General features: G+C 41.3%; 1 protein-coding gene across 1 annotated transcript; it reads right to left on the bottom strand.

The window, feature by feature from the left end:
* Positions 1 to 1747: 1747 nt before the first annotated feature.
* Positions 1748 to 17061, bottom strand: SPATS1 (spermatogenesis associated serine rich 1; the record flags this gene model as incomplete). The annotated part of the gene is made up of 6 exons (XM_069974004.1): positions 1748 to 2279; positions 4879 to 4941; positions 8970 to 9087; positions 11107 to 11271; positions 11815 to 11939; positions 16946 to 17061. Coding segments are annotated over 6 exons (717 nt in total), but the record flags the coding sequence as incomplete, so codon positions are not given.
* Positions 17062 to 17142: the final 81 nt, after the last annotated feature.

The raw sequence follows: 17142 nt of genomic DNA, 5'->3' as shown, positions 1-17142 counted from the left end.
CCCCACAGCAGCAATATCACATTTACTGGAGATAAATGTACTTTGCCATCTTCATCAGATTTATTTAACTCTGACTGCACCAAGACCGAAAGATTTCTGTGTATTATTTTTCCCCAGAAAAGTATTAATTTCCCATAGATTTATTTCTTCCGTAATTATCGCTTTGATGAGAACTTTGAAAAACCTCAGGCTATTCTGTGCATGAATTCAGAAGCGGGTTATATGAGGAGCAGGTTTATAAAACAATGCCCTGAAGTGCTGGGATGGAGTTCAACTAAGAGATTATTGCTCAACCTGTCTGCACATAGAACTTTCATTTATGAGCTGCAACTTTGTCAGGGATCCAAGAAACACTCCTTAAAGTGATTGTCCGGGATTTCAGAGGGAATCGGTCTCTGGCTAAAAGCCACATGAGCCGAATAGTGCTGTTTCTTCAAAAAAGTTGACTTTCTTGTAATCTAAATAAGTCTCTGTAGCCACCCATTAAATCTAATCGGTGATCCTCTATACCATTTGGTCAACCCTTTTTGGTTGGCTCTTTCTCCACTTTGGACATATACAGTAGGAGTCCTGGATATTAGACCCTTCTGCCTGGTGATACACCTTTCCACTACAGTTGACTGGTGCCAACTTGAAACCCATCAACAATTTTGATGTCTTTGCAGCGATGCCCAGTGTTGTCATAAACCTTTGGCCAGTTAACCACTACATCCTAGATGCAGTGAGCATGGGGCAGTTTAAATGGTCACTGCTGAGACCCCTACTGATCAGGAGAACAAACCTCTGTCTTTCAGCAATTTCCATCCAGGCAGATTTATTATCAGTCTATGGGGATGCTGGATATAGATAATTGACAGCAAGGAAACATAGCATACTATTGCATTCTCCTGATCGGTGGGGGACGCAGCACTGAAGACCCCAACTGTTTAAAACCTTAGTGTGACATGTGACAGTGATAGAGTGGATAATGTGACCATCCTCTAACTGTCCTAAAATTTATGACAACACTGGGTATCTGCATAACTTTTTAACAGTGGCTATAGATTATACTTGTAGTGACATAAAACCCACAATTCACACACACCCCTTCTCTTTTCCATCATCTTTCTAAATTTTCTCCCATGCTTTTCGACTATTTGTTGACTCCTCAAAGAATAAGAATAGAGGAATTTTAGCTGTATTGATATGTAGGGATGTGAGTGGTGTGCCATGTTCTCTGCCAAAGCAGAGCCTAGCTAGTCATTTACCCTCATCACAGTGAAAGACACATATACAGATGGGTCGGTCCCTACCTTTCCTCTTGGTTCATCAGCCTTGGGGGGGGGGCGGGGGACACAATACCCTTTTTAAAAGCTCTTTATGCTATATTTGTCTATAGGTGGTCACCTAGTGGGTTGTAAGGTGAATTTAGGCCTGTAAAGGTTTAACAAACATGTTGCAAAAAAGTATTACATTTGTTAAATAAGAAATATAAGGATGGACACGTTAAGTCATGACTAGAGATGAGCGAACCGGGTTCGGGTTCGCGTCCATCCGAACCCGAGCGTTCGGCATTTGATAAGCGGTGGCTGCTGAACTTGGATAAAGCCCTAAGGCTATGTGGAAATCATGGATGTAGTCATTGGCTGTATCCATGTTTTCCAGACAACCTTAGAGCTTTATCCAACTTCAACAGCCACTGCTAATCAAATACCGAACGATCGGGTTCGGATGGACTCGAACCCGAACTCGGTTCGCTCATCTCTAGTCATGACACATTTGTGCACACAGGTATCCGTCAAACTCAACCTCAGGTGATTTGTCATCTTCCAACCTGGAAATGATTCCTCATGTGGCATGAAAAAAGTAAAAGATACAGGATTTATACATTTCTTCTACAATTTACAAGCCTGAACTTTGATGGATGCAATTCGATTGAAGGGATGCAGATATAATGGGTGATGTAATATTAAGTGACTTTATTCTGTATGAGACATGTAATTGTCCTTGAAATATTGAAGGAGTAAATGAAGTCATAAGCAAGTTGAAAAATCACTGATCGGTGTAGCGTGTGTTCATTTGTTGCTTTATACGGGATATAATGGGTAAATAATCTCTAGCTGGTAGACGACGGACATGGCTGTAAATTGCATTGCATTTGCTTAGACTTTTATTTTTGTCCATTTCCAGGTAATTCAAAGAGAAAGGAACGCTGGGCTGGTTTCCATCTATTGAGTTCTTCCACGTCTCTCCTGTCTTCCTCTAGGTTTTGTACCTGTATCTTGGCTTTGTATGGAATGCTAGGGTAAATGAGCAGAATAGAATACATTATGTCAGAAGTCTTTGTCAGTTTAATAGGTGACTGTAACCACATATTTGTACTTTAAGGGTGCCTTCACACCTACCGGATCCACAGCGGATCTCACTTCTGCGGATTCGAAGTGAGAACCGCTGCAGATCCGGTATCAATTCACCCCTATGATAGCACATATTCGCAGCGGGATTGACATCCCGCTGTGAATATGTGCTTTAACTCCCTGGTGCCTGCAGCCCCGCCGTGGCATCCCCAGTGCATCCCCCCCATCCCCGGCGCATCCCCCCATCCCCGGCGGCGGCACATCCCCCCCCATCCCGGCCACATCCACCCATCAGCCCATCTCAGGCCCGCCGCCGCGAGCATACATTACCTGCTTGGCGGCGCGGCTGCAGTGAGGCTCCTGGCTCCTGTTCCGCTCAGCTGATCTGCAGCCGCGCCGCCGAGCAGGTACTGTATGCTCTCGGCGGGATGTGGGCGGCGGTGGGCTGGGGGTGGGCTGATGGGGGGATGTGGCCGGGATGGGGGGGATGCGCCGGGGATGCGACGGCAGGCTGCGGACGGCAGGCTGCGGACCCCAAAATATATATCTTACTAATATAGTCTAATCACTAATAGTAACGTGGTAGTAGTGTGGTTTTGCATGATTCACCCAACAGGAGGTTGTGTAGTTTTTTTCATTTTTAATGTGATGTTGTCTTCAGCTTTACCACTTCTCCCTTATCCCTATGGACAAGGCATCATATTCTAATGTCATGGGAAACTTGGCTGTATTTTTGCTCTGATCTCTAGCCACATGTTACCATCTCTGACCAAACCATCTCCAAGTCATGTACACATATACATATATATCTTTATTGGGAGAGATGGGTGAGATTACAGCATGCTGCCTTATGCTGAAATATGCCATAGAATGAGGAGCAGACAGGAAATAAATTCTGCAGGTGCTGCAGCCTCACTAATAATGTCATAGTCTGTTGTGCTTGACCAGAAACAACCAGGATTTACAGGACTAAGACACCCAAAGCAAATGTATTTTGAGGTTTCAGTACTAAAACAGAAAGGTAAATGTTTCTGCATAATTTTTCCCCTGTGGGAGTATCCCACTGCTTACACCTTGTTTTGAAAGAAATTATGCAGTTTTGTGGCCATACAATGGATTTATAATTGTCCTGGCTTTCTGGATTTGGGCTTAGAAATCTGCAAAAAAACTGCAGCTCCAAAAAAGCTGTGTGTGGAACCAACCTAATGGGGTTCCTGGAATAACATGGTTTACTTCAAATTTAGCCCTTGTTTACATTTATCCAATGCGTTTAACACAAAATATAAAACTGCATTATGATTAGTATTGATTGACATAAAAGAAGCAAAAATGCACATAACAAACTGCACCTATCCTCCCACCCCCAAATGTGACCAATAATAGTGCAAATGCACTAAACTATTTATTTATGGACCAACCGAGAGGTCCAATTCATCAAATAATTATGACAAATCAAAATCACACTACAAAAAAAGGGCATAAAAAAGTACTGCAAGTACACCATTACCTAAATGTTGATCAAGGGCCCCACCCCCTGCACAGAACCGGAAACCCCATAAAGACAAATAACCATTGTCAAAATATTTGTGGTAAGTAAAAGATCACGCTAGTCCCAGATGGTGACCCATGTCAAATTGTGGGTAGAACCCCACTTGTTTTGCCACCCCCGACCAGCTCCACCTGGGGTCAAAGCAACATAGGAAGTAGCAATATGCATAGGGTTCTTCCCCTGGCTGAACTCAGTTCATAACATCACATAAGACAGGTAAGATCTTTTACATACCTGATGCTTCCATATACAGTAGCTCTCAATTAATTAAAGTGTTCTGGTCCCTACATTTTTATTTTTAGGAAATCAACAGGGGTTGTGATCACAGTTTTGCAATATACTCGTGTACACAATGTAATAAATATGGCCAAACTGTGGTCCAGGCTCTCTCTGTGCTGATATTTGGTCTTTTTTCTGTTTAAAAAAAAGAGACCAAACACAATTCCAGTCCTTTGCCCACTTACACAAGGAAAGACACCTGTTCATTATGCAGCTTTGATGTCAACTGAGCGTAATTACCTTAGGATAATTATATTATTCAATTTTGCTAGTTATATTATCAGCTATGCACATTGTTATGCAACAGTTCAGTCAGTATAATGTCACTGTGTGGTTACAGAGGATTTGGTGCTGTGTGACAGGAGAGCTGACCATACCAATGCAAGCACACCCAGGATTCTCTTCTGATTGTGGATGTGGAGCAGCTGTATACATGTGAAGTGAAAAAAGACACCTAGTGGACATATGTATAACGTTGATTTTAACATAGAAAACAGAAATACAAAGAGTAGACTTCTTGAGATCACAACGCCTTTTGATTTTTTTTTTTTTTTAAATAAAATTTTGCAACAGTGCCTCTTTTAGATAATGAAATTCCCAAATTATACCACCATACATTGCTAAATAATGACAGGTAGTGGACCATTGTCCTACATGCACCCTAACCAGATAACCTAATGACAAGCTGTAGCTATAACATGTGTAGATACAAACCTGGGCCTCCTGGACAGTTTTTGAAGAGGAATAAAAGTATCAGCTTTAACCTTGTAGGATTCCCTGCAGCATAGTAATAAAATAGAAAGAAATACAGGATATGAGGATAATTATGATGATTATTACTATTAGTTATAATTACAATTCCATTACTAATACTAATGAACACGATCAGTAGAATTAGCTGCAAAATTATTATTTTAATTTTTATATTATACTAATAACAATGATTACCGGCATTACCGCTACTACTACTGCTGATAATGACGAGAATAATAACAAATATACAGCTATAATTAAAAATAATAAACTATAATAATCACTTTACTGCCATCATTACCGCTATTACTACCCTGACTGATTGCTATTATTATGAGTTATTATTATGTTTGTACATGTATAAACAACGATCAGCCATAACAGAAAAACTAGTGATGGACGAGTTGAATATTATTCATTGTCTGATGACAATGGTGCCTGTCAGGTGTGGGATATATAGTATACACACAAAAAGTTAGGGATATTTGACTTGCAGGTAAAAAGCGACATTATATCATCTTGCATTAAAAGCGCACCTGTCGTTATAACTTTCAAAATTCAACAGGGGATGTGATATAAAGCGTGTTTGCAATTTACATCTTCTTTTTTATTTTTAGTCCCTTGGGTACTTATCACGTTGGTCTGGGGTGGAGTTGTGACCCACCCGGACTATTGGTACCGCCACCCGCAAAAAGGGGAGATGACCCAAGGATGGTGTAACTGTAGGTGTCGAAACAATAATCACTGAGTCCTGTTACCATAATGAAAAACTTCTTTACTGCAGAAATACTTAATACACCAGCTGACAATAGGCTTCTGACTTGACTAGACACAATCTGTGCTAAGAGCTTTAGGGGCAGAAGAGCTCTGATAACTTGGTTGCGTGCTGAGAAGTAAATGAGTTCAGAGTAGCAGAGAGGGGTTTGTCTTGAGAGTTCAGAGTAGCAGAGAGGAGGTTGTCCTGAGAATCCCAACTCAGGGTAGAAGTGTGCTCTGCTGGAACTTTAGAAGAAGAAGAAGTAGAATACTGAAGAATACTTGAAAGTAGAAGACTACTTGTGCCCATCTTTTGACCTTTGTTGTGATACCACCTATTGCCCTACAGTGTTGGGGTGACCTCTCCTCTTAGGGTTACACAAGCCCCAGACCTTGTTACCTAAGTTTAGCAGGGTCGCCAAAATTACCTGGTTACACCTGATCGGATCAGTTCCTCTTGTTTCAGGATACTGTCCTGCACCTTTAGAGATGTTCACGGCATGGGTTGGCCGAGCCAGGGCCCAACTGAACTACAGCAGGGACCGTCTTGTGTTGTGTCCCCTCTCTACCAAAACTTGGATAAGACTCACTAAGTGTGTGTACTTACTCTCCCCATGTGAAAACTTCCTACAGGGTGTGTACTAACTCCCGTGAGTGGAGGAGAAGAAATTGTAAGAAAAGAAAGGAGAATAGAGATAGGTAGAGGAAAGAAAAGAGCTCTTATTGGTGCACAGATAAAAAACAAGCAATAACCCCTTGTTTACTACAGCTGTGCAATATACAAGTGCATAGACAAATAATAGCGACATCTAGTGGCAAAACATAGGCATAACATTATTACCACTTAAAGTACAGACTTTTGTGAGGGGTGTATAGACTAGCAACAACCGTGGTGGGACACCACATATGTACCTCACACCTTACAGGGTCTGATACCACAGGAGACATCACAGGGATATGGGGTCCTCACCTCTCACCTTACAGGATACTGATACCATAGGAGACATCACAGGGATATGGGGTCTGCACCTCACACCTTACAAGATTTACTGCTGATACCAAAGGGGACATCACAGGGATATAGGGTCGGCACCTTACAGGATCTGCTGCTGATACCACAGGAGACGTCACAGGGATATGGGGTCCACACCTCACAGGATCTGCTGCTGATACCACAGGGGACATCACAGGTATATGGGGTCCAGGACTCTAAGAGGACTGGCATACTATTATGTTTTAATGTTATTACTTATAATTGTAATTATATAAGTTATTATCATCAGTAGTCATATATTTTTATTAAATAATTGTTATAAGAATACTATTTCTTTAACTACTACTAATAATCTGATAAAGTCACTTTAGCTTCATGAAGAACGCTATTCATCACTGTCGCATAATGCAGAAGAAGCCTGTATACTAATACCTGTCCATCTGGATTCCTGCCCAAATGTTTAGGTTCATGAAGCTCCTGCACTGTTAGCATTTCCCTAATAACAATGCAGTCGAGTTCCTGGCGACACAAATTTACTGCTGATTCAGGTGGATCGCTCCTTATTTACATTGTTCAGTGCGTTGAGCAGCTGCAGGTTGCGTAACGTGTGAGACAGCAAAAAACTTACAAGTTACTGAGTTTAGCTGAATAACTTTTCTTTTTATATATAATTCGTAGACTTATACAGCTAAACAGCAATTAGCCAGGTTACTGGTTGCTATGTCAAATAAAGAAAGTATTCTTTCTAGACATCCTAAAAGACAGGGTGCAATACATATAAATGAACATTGTGGCCTGATATCCATGGCCCATGTATTAGGGGTGCAGAGGTTACAGGAGCCGTAAAATGCCTCTAGCACATAAGATTCTCGTATGATATAGTTGGCAAAAGTTGCTGGAAAATTTGTAGGGTCAGCTATGGAGGAGAATTCTTGGTGGTGGTGGACATTCTTAGGCTTTTCTAGAGTATTTCTGTATATTTTGGCCAGACAGTCCATGGCTGTCCATTAAAGGGGCTATCCCATGAACAGAAAAGGTCCTACATAGAGAGGAGAAAAACTTGGTTCATGTGAACCCGAGCGTGCGGCATTTGATTACCGGTGGCTGAAGAAGATGGATGCAGGCCTAAAGCTGCCAGGAAATCAAGGATACAGCCATAGGCCATAAGCTGTATCAGTGTTTTCCAGGACTCTTTAGGGCTGCATAGTTCGGACTAACTAGAGTGTGCTCAAGGTTCGCACATCTCTAGTCTTAAGGGTTCTACTACCTGACGTGCCTCTTTCTCACTCTGGCCATTTCTGAAGTATACCTTAAAAATAAGAGGGTGGGTGCTTGTCATTACCAGCAATATCCAATAGCTGTCCGATGCCACTGCAATAAATATTGCACAAGGACATGGTTTCGCCTTGACACAATGCCCAGGACATGCCCTTGTTCCCCTCTCTCATCAAAGGGGGCCAAAGGAATGAAATGGAGAGCCATAGAGCAGAAAAAGTAGGATCTTTAAGGTCCTACTTTTTCTGCTCTCCGGTGCTCCCCTTTCTCTTCTCAGTGTTACTGATGTTGCGGCAACATTAGACACCTATTGGACTTTGCATGCGGGTATGGTTTAACTTGCATGCAATACTCTCAGTGCCTGCAGAAGTATCAAAACAGATGGGCAGACGCAGGAAGTGGAGCGCTGGAGATCAAAAAAGGTAGGAATTTTCCTCTGTAAAACCCTTTTAATCCCTTTAAAGGTCCTGGGATTGCATTTGCATTTATGACATTGTAAATTACACATTTTAGGTGATGGCTCTAGCATTTAGCATTAAAGTAGGTTACCCCATGCATAAAAGCTATCCCCCACCCACATTATAGGATGTTAAAGACCAGAAAAACAGCGGTCAGTTGTCCTCCAACTGGCTTGGCCATCACTCTGTTCACTTTATCAGTGGGGGATTCAGAGCTCAGACACACAAGGTCAGCTAGCTGCGGTTATCTTGGGATAACCTCTTGGGATAAACCCCTTAAAGGTCCAAGTTACAAATGGTTTTATGTACTCCCAGCCATAGACCTATTTTACTCAGTAATATGGTGGCATTTTCCAGTTATATTGCCTGCAACACTAAAGCCCCCCAGAGTTCTACTAAAATAGGCCATGGGGTCAAAGTTAGATGGGGTCCTGGATTAGTTCAGCAGAGCCTAAGGCATCTGTGCCTTGCAGCCATAATAAAGAGTATAAGATGCACAATAAAGAGTATAAGATGCACAAAAATTTTCTGATTACAAAATTGTTGCCACTCAGAATAACAGCACACACCTAGAATTTACCACCGGCATTGTAGAGCCGAGTCTGTGGAAACCCGGGCTGTATTCTACGAAGGAGTAAGCTTTATCCCCGGGATGGGACTCTGGGATTCCGTTTCGAGGATCAAAAACTAGAAAGCAATGAAAATAAAGTTTTTTTTTACTATTTTGCAAACAATGTGAAAAGTTGGTTGCCCATAGCAACCCCTTATAATAGAGCTCCCTAGGGCAGTCTATGTAATGAACGTGATGGGTTCATATGGGAAACAAGACCAGTTTTGATAAATGAGATGGAGGTAGCAGAAACCACAAATCTCTTTACCCAGTTTTCCAAGTACCCAGAACAGTTGTGATATAGATGGAGAGCGAGGATAAGATCTCCAGTAGGTGGCACCAGTGGGAAAGATCTCTTCCTTCTGGAGGAGAGCTACTTTGCATATTTTCTTCCAGTGGAGCGATGCACGGCCTGTAAGTCATCACATGCCTTTTGGTTCTCTCCTCAATATAAAAATGTACCCCTCGAGTCCCTAATTTTATTAAAAAAAGAAGCATTTGAGGGTTCAAGACGTGGGATAACGACATATGAAGGTTCTGAGTTGATGAGACTGTGGGCTGTGTTATATCTTCATCTTCAGTCTTGTGGGAAGCAACAGTAAGGCCCTTGTGGACTATGTCAGCCCTTCAGTCCTGAATGTATAGAAATGGCCTGCATATGTTAAGCCCCTATTACACAGGATGACACGGATATGGCCGATACAGTCATAACAGATACGGACGATTATCGTTCCGCGTAATAGGGCCTTCAGGAGAATTGCTGCCTTTGGCCTTGATATGAGTATGCACCATTGCTGTATACCAGTGACTGGCTTAGTAGACTGAAACAACAATATAGGGATCATAGACTGTATTTGTTGGATGATGTGCATGTATACATGATTGCTCACAGTAGTGGTCGAGAGTAATTCAGTGGTACATAATGACTTTACTGTCAAGGACAAGTTCACCCCATGAGCACCTTCTAGATGGGTACACTACGGGTAGAGGGCAGCGGTTCTGGGGACTCACAGCAGCAATGAGGTATAACTAAAACCTGATGGACCAATAGTGTATTAAATGGTCTCCGACCCTGATGAAGAACTGCATCAAAAACTGCAGGTATACATTTAGCAAAAATATAATATTTGTGCCTTTAAGACTGCTCTGCAAAAATCAAGCTTAAGCTCAATCACATTGTGTCTCGCAGGATATATGTTAAGGTAAACATCCAATAGACATCTCCAATGGATACAACTAATCGGCATTTATCATACAATATGTATACTCTATGGTATAGTATAATGAGGGAGTCTATTCCATACAGTACAAATATATCAACTGCGATGGATATTGACTCTTCTCATATGAAATGCCTCAATATGTTTTTTTTCTCCTATTACACAAGGTTAAGAGGTAGCAGATGGGGGTCCCATAACAGATTTTGCACTGGGGTCCAGCAGCTTCATACTACACCTCTGACAAGGAATCCTACACAAGGACATGCTTCCCTGGGACCCCCAGACCCTTTTATAATTGTATCTGATCTAATTCTGCTGACTAGAAGACTTTTCGGCAGTACAGTAATCCTATTCTGATGGCTGAAGTGTTTATCTGTCTGTTGCTGTTTTCCTCTGTTTTTGCTGGCTCATTGAATTTTCCAGTTATAAAAAGCCGCGTGAAATATTCATTACTGGATAAAAAAAGAGCAAGGAGTCTTGAAGAAAGGTTATCTGATGTTCTTGTGAAATAGCCTCAGAAAAGTACGGCCATCATTTACAAACGGCTGAGCTCAGGCTCCCTCTCCTGGATGATTTATGGAACTGCATTCTGGGAACATTACACTCATGTAAGAATGTAACAACTTACTGTAGTAGACGAGTGGCTGGGAAAATACGTACAAAAATTATAATAAAAATGTTATAATAAAAGAACTCTGTAATAGTAATCCTGTTTTTTTTCTGTATCTATAAAGTGTAGGTAGCTGAATAAATTATCGTGACAAAGAACAACATCATAAAATGGATAGATATGGGATGGTTGATAGATAGATAGATAGATAGATAGATAGATAGATAGATAGATAGATAGATAGATAGATAGATAGACTGACTTACCTTTCTTCTTAATTCCTGTGCTCATTGGTAGTGTATGAACATGTGCGTCCTCCTGGCTGCCTCTATGAACACCACCAATGATACATCGCTTCCCGGTATGGTAAGTAAAGGGGCACCCAAAGTTAGGATAGAAACTCCATTCAGCTCCAACCTCTAGGCTGCTTCCTGCAGGAAATACATGCCATGGCTTTTACTATAACAATGTACTTGGTCTTAGGTAGTTACTTTGTGGAGGCTTATCTCCCTATGCAATCTGTCTTGTGCATCAAAAAGCAAACATGGAGAGAAGGACCTATGTGGTGTACACTTCTCCCTCATAATCTAGTGATTGGTGGGGGTTCAAACACCCTGTCCCTGGCCAGTTAAAACTTCTTGACTTTTTGTCTCTTTGACACGTCAATTTTATTTTTCTGTATCACAATGACACTTTAATGTCGCATCACTCATGTGATGTCTGAATAAAATTTGTGCTTAGATTTACATGAACCAAAAACCCCTGCTTGACAAAAGAGGGGATTGTCGAGAATACTCATAGAGTTGATTAAGTCAATGAGTAACTCACATGTTTTTTTAACTGCCGACTGACTTTGAGGAATCATGATAAGAGATTTGGTGTGGATTTTACCTTAACTTCACCTATCACATGGACAAATACCTAGGACATCAGAAATGATAACGTTCCCTAATACACATCATGACCAGACTTACTTGGATATGATCGCTGAAGTCTAATGTGCTCTGGGAACTTCACGTCCTTTATATGGGGTAGTGGAGCCTCTGAATATCGTGGTGAAGGCAGCCATCGTACGCTAGGTTTCCAATCTAGATCACAACTGTGTGAGAAATAGGAAAGTATATGCTCAATATGCACATGACTGTATAATGGTCAGTATAACCTCTAAGATGTCTGGGGTTATAATTCAGACTAGAGATGAGCGAATAGCGAAATATTCGAAAATTCAAAATTCGATTCAAATAGCCCCTGATGTTCATATATTCGATCGAATATTGAATCCCATTATAGTCTATGGGAGAAAAATACTCGGGACTTTGAAATCAATATTCGACCACTTGGAAGTAGTGATGAGCGAATACTGTTCGATCGAATAGATATTCGATCGAATAGTGAGATATTCGAATATTCGATGTTCGTACGAATATCCCACGAATATTCGATAAATATTCGATAAGCGATCAAGTCCCCCAGCTTCCGGTTTCACCCTCCAAATGGTCAAATAGATGTTTTTCACTAATCAAATACTTGTTCCCATAGACTCTAATGGGATCGAATATTCGAACATTCGCTGGATATTCGTACGAATATCGAATATTCGAATATCTCACTATTCGCTCATCACTACTTGGAAGTTCACAATGACACCTCAGGAAATTATGCCAAAACCTCTGGAATGCATCTGGGACACCAGGGGGAGCATGCCTGGGTGCATCTAACTTTTGGGGGTCCCTTCCTACCCAAGGGCCCCATTACACGGGACGATTATTGTTTGCTAACTATTGTTCGCTAATCGTTTGCTGTAATTCCACATTCGTTCGCTCAAGTTCCGCATTTGTTCACTACTTGTTCAGTGTAATTGCACATTGTTCATTGTTTTGCTGGGATCTGAAGGAGTAAACAATTGTAGTAATGTTCGCAATAACGATCGGAACTAATGACTATAGTTCTGTGTAATATAGTGAACGATGTCAGTTTAACATTAAAAATCGATTCGTCTAATAGGACCCTGAACACACTGTCTCAAAACACCTCCTAAATCTCTGTTTTGTATACTTTTAGCCCTAGCAAGGGCTTTTGGGGGTCCCTTCCTACCTAAATCCACCTAAAAGCTAATTCTCCCTGGTATATAGTCTTTCTCTCTCTTTCTAGCTCCAACCAGCAAGTGACACGAATCTGAAATCACCTATTTGTATACTCAGGAGGTGACATAGGGTCCTATTACACAGAGCGATTTTTAACGACTAACTACAATCGATCGCAAACGAGATTGTGTATAGTTAACCTGAAATCGTTCACTATATTACACAGAATGATAATTGTTAGTTATGATCGTTACTATGATCGTTCTTGCGATAGTTACTACGATCGTTTACTCCTTCTGATCCCAACAAAACAATGAACAATGTGCAATTACACTGAACGAGTAGTGAACAAATGCGGAACTTGAGCGAGCGAATGTGGAATTACAGTGAACGATTAACGATAATTTTAGGTTCAGTTCTAAATCAAAAATGATTTTTCAATCGTTGCCTGCAATTACACAAAGCGAATATTGTTTAAATGCGAACAATATAACGATTTTTTCCGCACGATAATCGGCCCATGTAATAGGGCCCATAGTTTAGCCAGCCAATCACAGTGAAAGCTTTTTTTTTAAAGCGATTCTGTACCCACAATTTTACCCCCCAAGCTGCTTTTAATCCAAGATCTGTCCTGGGGTCCGTTCGGCAGGTGATGCAGTTATTGTCATAAAAAACAACTTTTAAACTGGCAGCCCTGTGTCCTTTGGCCGTGCCTTAGTTTGTGTATGCATTAGGCTGGCACAACCTCTCCGTCCCTCCTCCCCACCCTCTTCACCATTTTTCCTATTCCTCTTCAGTGAAAACTACACAGGTGCCTTAATGATCCAGCCCATGTGCCGTCCTCTCACAGCTGATGAATAGGAGGCAATCTGCCTGGAGCATTCCTAATGATGAGGAGGGCGGGGAGGAGGGACGGACAAAGGGAACGGGGCTGCCAGTTTAAAAGTTGTTTTTTTATGACATTAACTGCATCACCTGCCGAACGGACCCCAGGACAGATCTTGGATTAAAAGCAGCTATCCGAAGGTACGTGGTAAGCTATGTGTTTATATGCTCGGGGCTGAAGGTCTGTACTTTACTGTCCACCACTAGGTGTTTTACTGTTCTTGTGTACTTTGCATGGCTGAAGGAAGTTGAAAGGGTTGACACTGTACTTGTGCCACTGTGTTTGCCACTTTGTTTTCCAATTCTTCAGCTGGGTAACTCACACACCTATCACTCACTAAGGTGTAGTCCTTTCCAGAAAGTTCCTGACAAATGGGAGATTACTCCCGTCCTCTCCTATAAAGCTCCCTGAAGGTTCCTGAGTTCAGATCTAGTTTGGTCAGAGAAAGTAAGTACAAAAAAAAATCCTGTTCCTGATGTTCCTAAAAAACTTACATATGCATTGCAAAATGTGTAAAAAAAATAAATAAAGATTTATTACCCCTTTACTATAATACAAATAAAAAATATAAAAAAATAAACATATTACATATCATAGCGTGCGGAATTGTCTGATCTATTAAAATGTAGCAATATGTTACCCCCACGGTAACAAGCATAAATAAGAAATGGGAAAAATAAACCACCAGGATTGCTGATTTTATAAAATTATATTTAGAAATAAGTTAATAAAAAACAATCAAAATTTTTCTCTTACAGCAATATGATACCAATAAAAATTAGAAAGGCGGGGAGGAACATTGCATTAATTTGGCCCGGACATCCAGGCACCAATGACCTCGATCATGAAGGGGTTAAGTACTGGACTCTCTTATTACTCAGCTTCTATACATACATCTAATCTACTTCAAAGACGTGTGTCAAAACCACTCCTGGCCACTGTGCCTAGTCGGTACCCTGACACCTAGCCCCTAGCGCCCCTGGGTCACTGCAGAAGTCTATGAGGCCACGCTGCCTGAATTATAGATCAGTCTGTCCTCAGTGTCTAAGAACTACAGATTTACATCACAACTTATCAGATTCCTCCTGGCAGCTCTCAGACCTCTCCTTGTTCCTCTCTGTGTATCATTTATGGTGTGTTGCTGTAGAGGTCCTTTGTGCTCTATGTAAACAGACCAGGAGTGTAGTTATATAATATGTGCGTCCTTACAATGCATAGCTGCATGGTCATAAACCTCCACCTACTCACACTGTCTGTATAAGCCAAGTGCTGTGTGTAGATTCTCTAGAGTGCCTTATAAGGTGCAGTTTGACACTGCCACCTGCTTATAAGAACGCACAGGAAAGAAAACTATAAGGAGACAGGCTGATACTGTATCACATAGAAATACACTAAGGGCCCTATTACACGGGACGATTATCGTGCGAAAAATAGTTATATTGTTCAAATTTAAACGATAATCGTTCAGTGTAATTGCAGGCACCAATCGAAAAATCGTTCGTATGTCGTTGATTTAGATCTGAACCTAAAATTATTGTTAATCGTTCGCTAATCATTCGCTGTAATTCCATGTTCGTTTGCTCAGGGCCCTATTCCACGGGATGATTATCGTTCAGATTATCGTTATATCGTTTGAAGCTAAACGATAATCGTTCGTTTTAATAGCAGTTAACGATTAACGGCCGAACAAGAAATCGTTGATCGTTTAGTAAGACCTGGACCTATTTTTATCGTTGCTTGAATAAGATGTTATTTGGTCGTTCGCAATAGCGACGACAAGACGACCGCAAGAACGATCATAAGTAACGATTATCGTTCCATGTAAATGGGTGAACGATTTCAGGTCTTTCGCAATAGCTGTCGTTAGGATTGTTTATCGTTACTGATTATGCGAACGATAATCATCCTGTGGAATAGGGCCCTTAAGTTCCACATTTTTTCACTAATCATTCAGTGTAATAGCACATTGCCCATTGTTTTGCTGGGATCAGAAGGAATAAACTATTATAGTAACGATCGCAAAAACGATCGCAATAACGATCGCAACTAACGACCATCGTTCTGTGTAATATGGTGAATGATTTCAGGTTAACAATAAACCTGAATTTATCGAACCTGTGATCGTTTATCGTTAGTCGTTAATCATTAAAAACTGCTCCGTGTCATAGAACCCTTAGACTCTGCAGGGTGACCGTCAGAGAAGCAGCAGCAGAGAGACAGGGAACAAGTCCTTTGTGGTCTAGAGCAGGGAAGGGATCACTGGTCTGATCCATTATAATCTAGGACACTAAGGGGTTAATGGTGCATTCCCTTAGTGGTCAAGGACAGGGAAAGGTTAATGGGCTGACACATGGTGGTCTAGGGCAGGAAAGGGTTTATGGCGCATATCTTTGTTGGTCCTAATGTAGGGAAGGGATTAATAGGGGCATATATGTGGTAGCCTATAGCAGGGAGTTGGTTAATTGGTATATACTGCCTGGTTGAGGACATGCGAATGATTATTGTTGCATGCCTTTGCTGGTCTAGTGCAGGGATGGGGAGTCTGTGGCCCCCAACTGTTGCAAAACTACAATTCCCATCGTGCAACAGCATGATGATTGCAGTGCAGGTTCCCCATCCTTGGTCTAGTGTAAGTAAGGGGTGGCAGGTACCTTTCTCTATTAGCCTGGACGGGAGAAAACATCCTTGAGCTGCCCCCTCCTTGTTCTTTCATGTCTGTTGCCGAGCAACAAGAGAAGTTTCCTGTTCCTGTCCATGATGAGAACAGACTGCAGGGAGGCTGTATACAGGTCAGGACAGATCTCCTACAGTCCTATTCTCTCGTTTTTATGAAGAATCTGTCATCTGCTACTGATCCTTCTCAAAGATCAGACCTAAAACTACTAAATCTTCTCCCCTGCACCTTTTTCGGTAGTCTGGAAGTGGAGCTGCGTGAGGCAAGATGCTAACCTCACCTCATGGCTGGTGCAGGCCTGCCTATATATACTCTCATCCTTTTCATGCTCCCTTTATTTGTGTGACCATGGCTGCAGGAATAAATAAGTTACCAAGCAGAGGAAAATAATATTCAATTAAGTCCAAGGAGTTTACTAAGTGTCATGGGTAATACCACAGCTAAAAAAAAAAGTCACTTACTTAGGATAGGTTGGAACGTTGTGGTGAATAATTGGAAGGAAACTTCTTTTACCCTGCTCCTCTTTAGAGATGGGATGACATTCATTGTGTTTGAAGTTGCAGCCATGATGTAGTAAATTATTACAGTTTTCTAAAGCATATGTAAACAAATGAAAACATATTATTATTTTATTGTCATCATCATTTTCATAATTTTT

Source organism: Dendropsophus ebraccatus, chromosome 6 (assembly GCF_027789765.1).
Source record: "Dendropsophus ebraccatus isolate aDenEbr1 chromosome 6, aDenEbr1.pat, whole genome shotgun sequence".
Taxonomy (NCBI): Eukaryota; Metazoa; Chordata; class Amphibia; order Anura; family Hylidae; genus Dendropsophus; species Dendropsophus ebraccatus.
The sequence above is the reverse complement of the archived record's forward strand: the minus strand, read 5'-3'. Positions and strand labels throughout refer to the sequence as shown.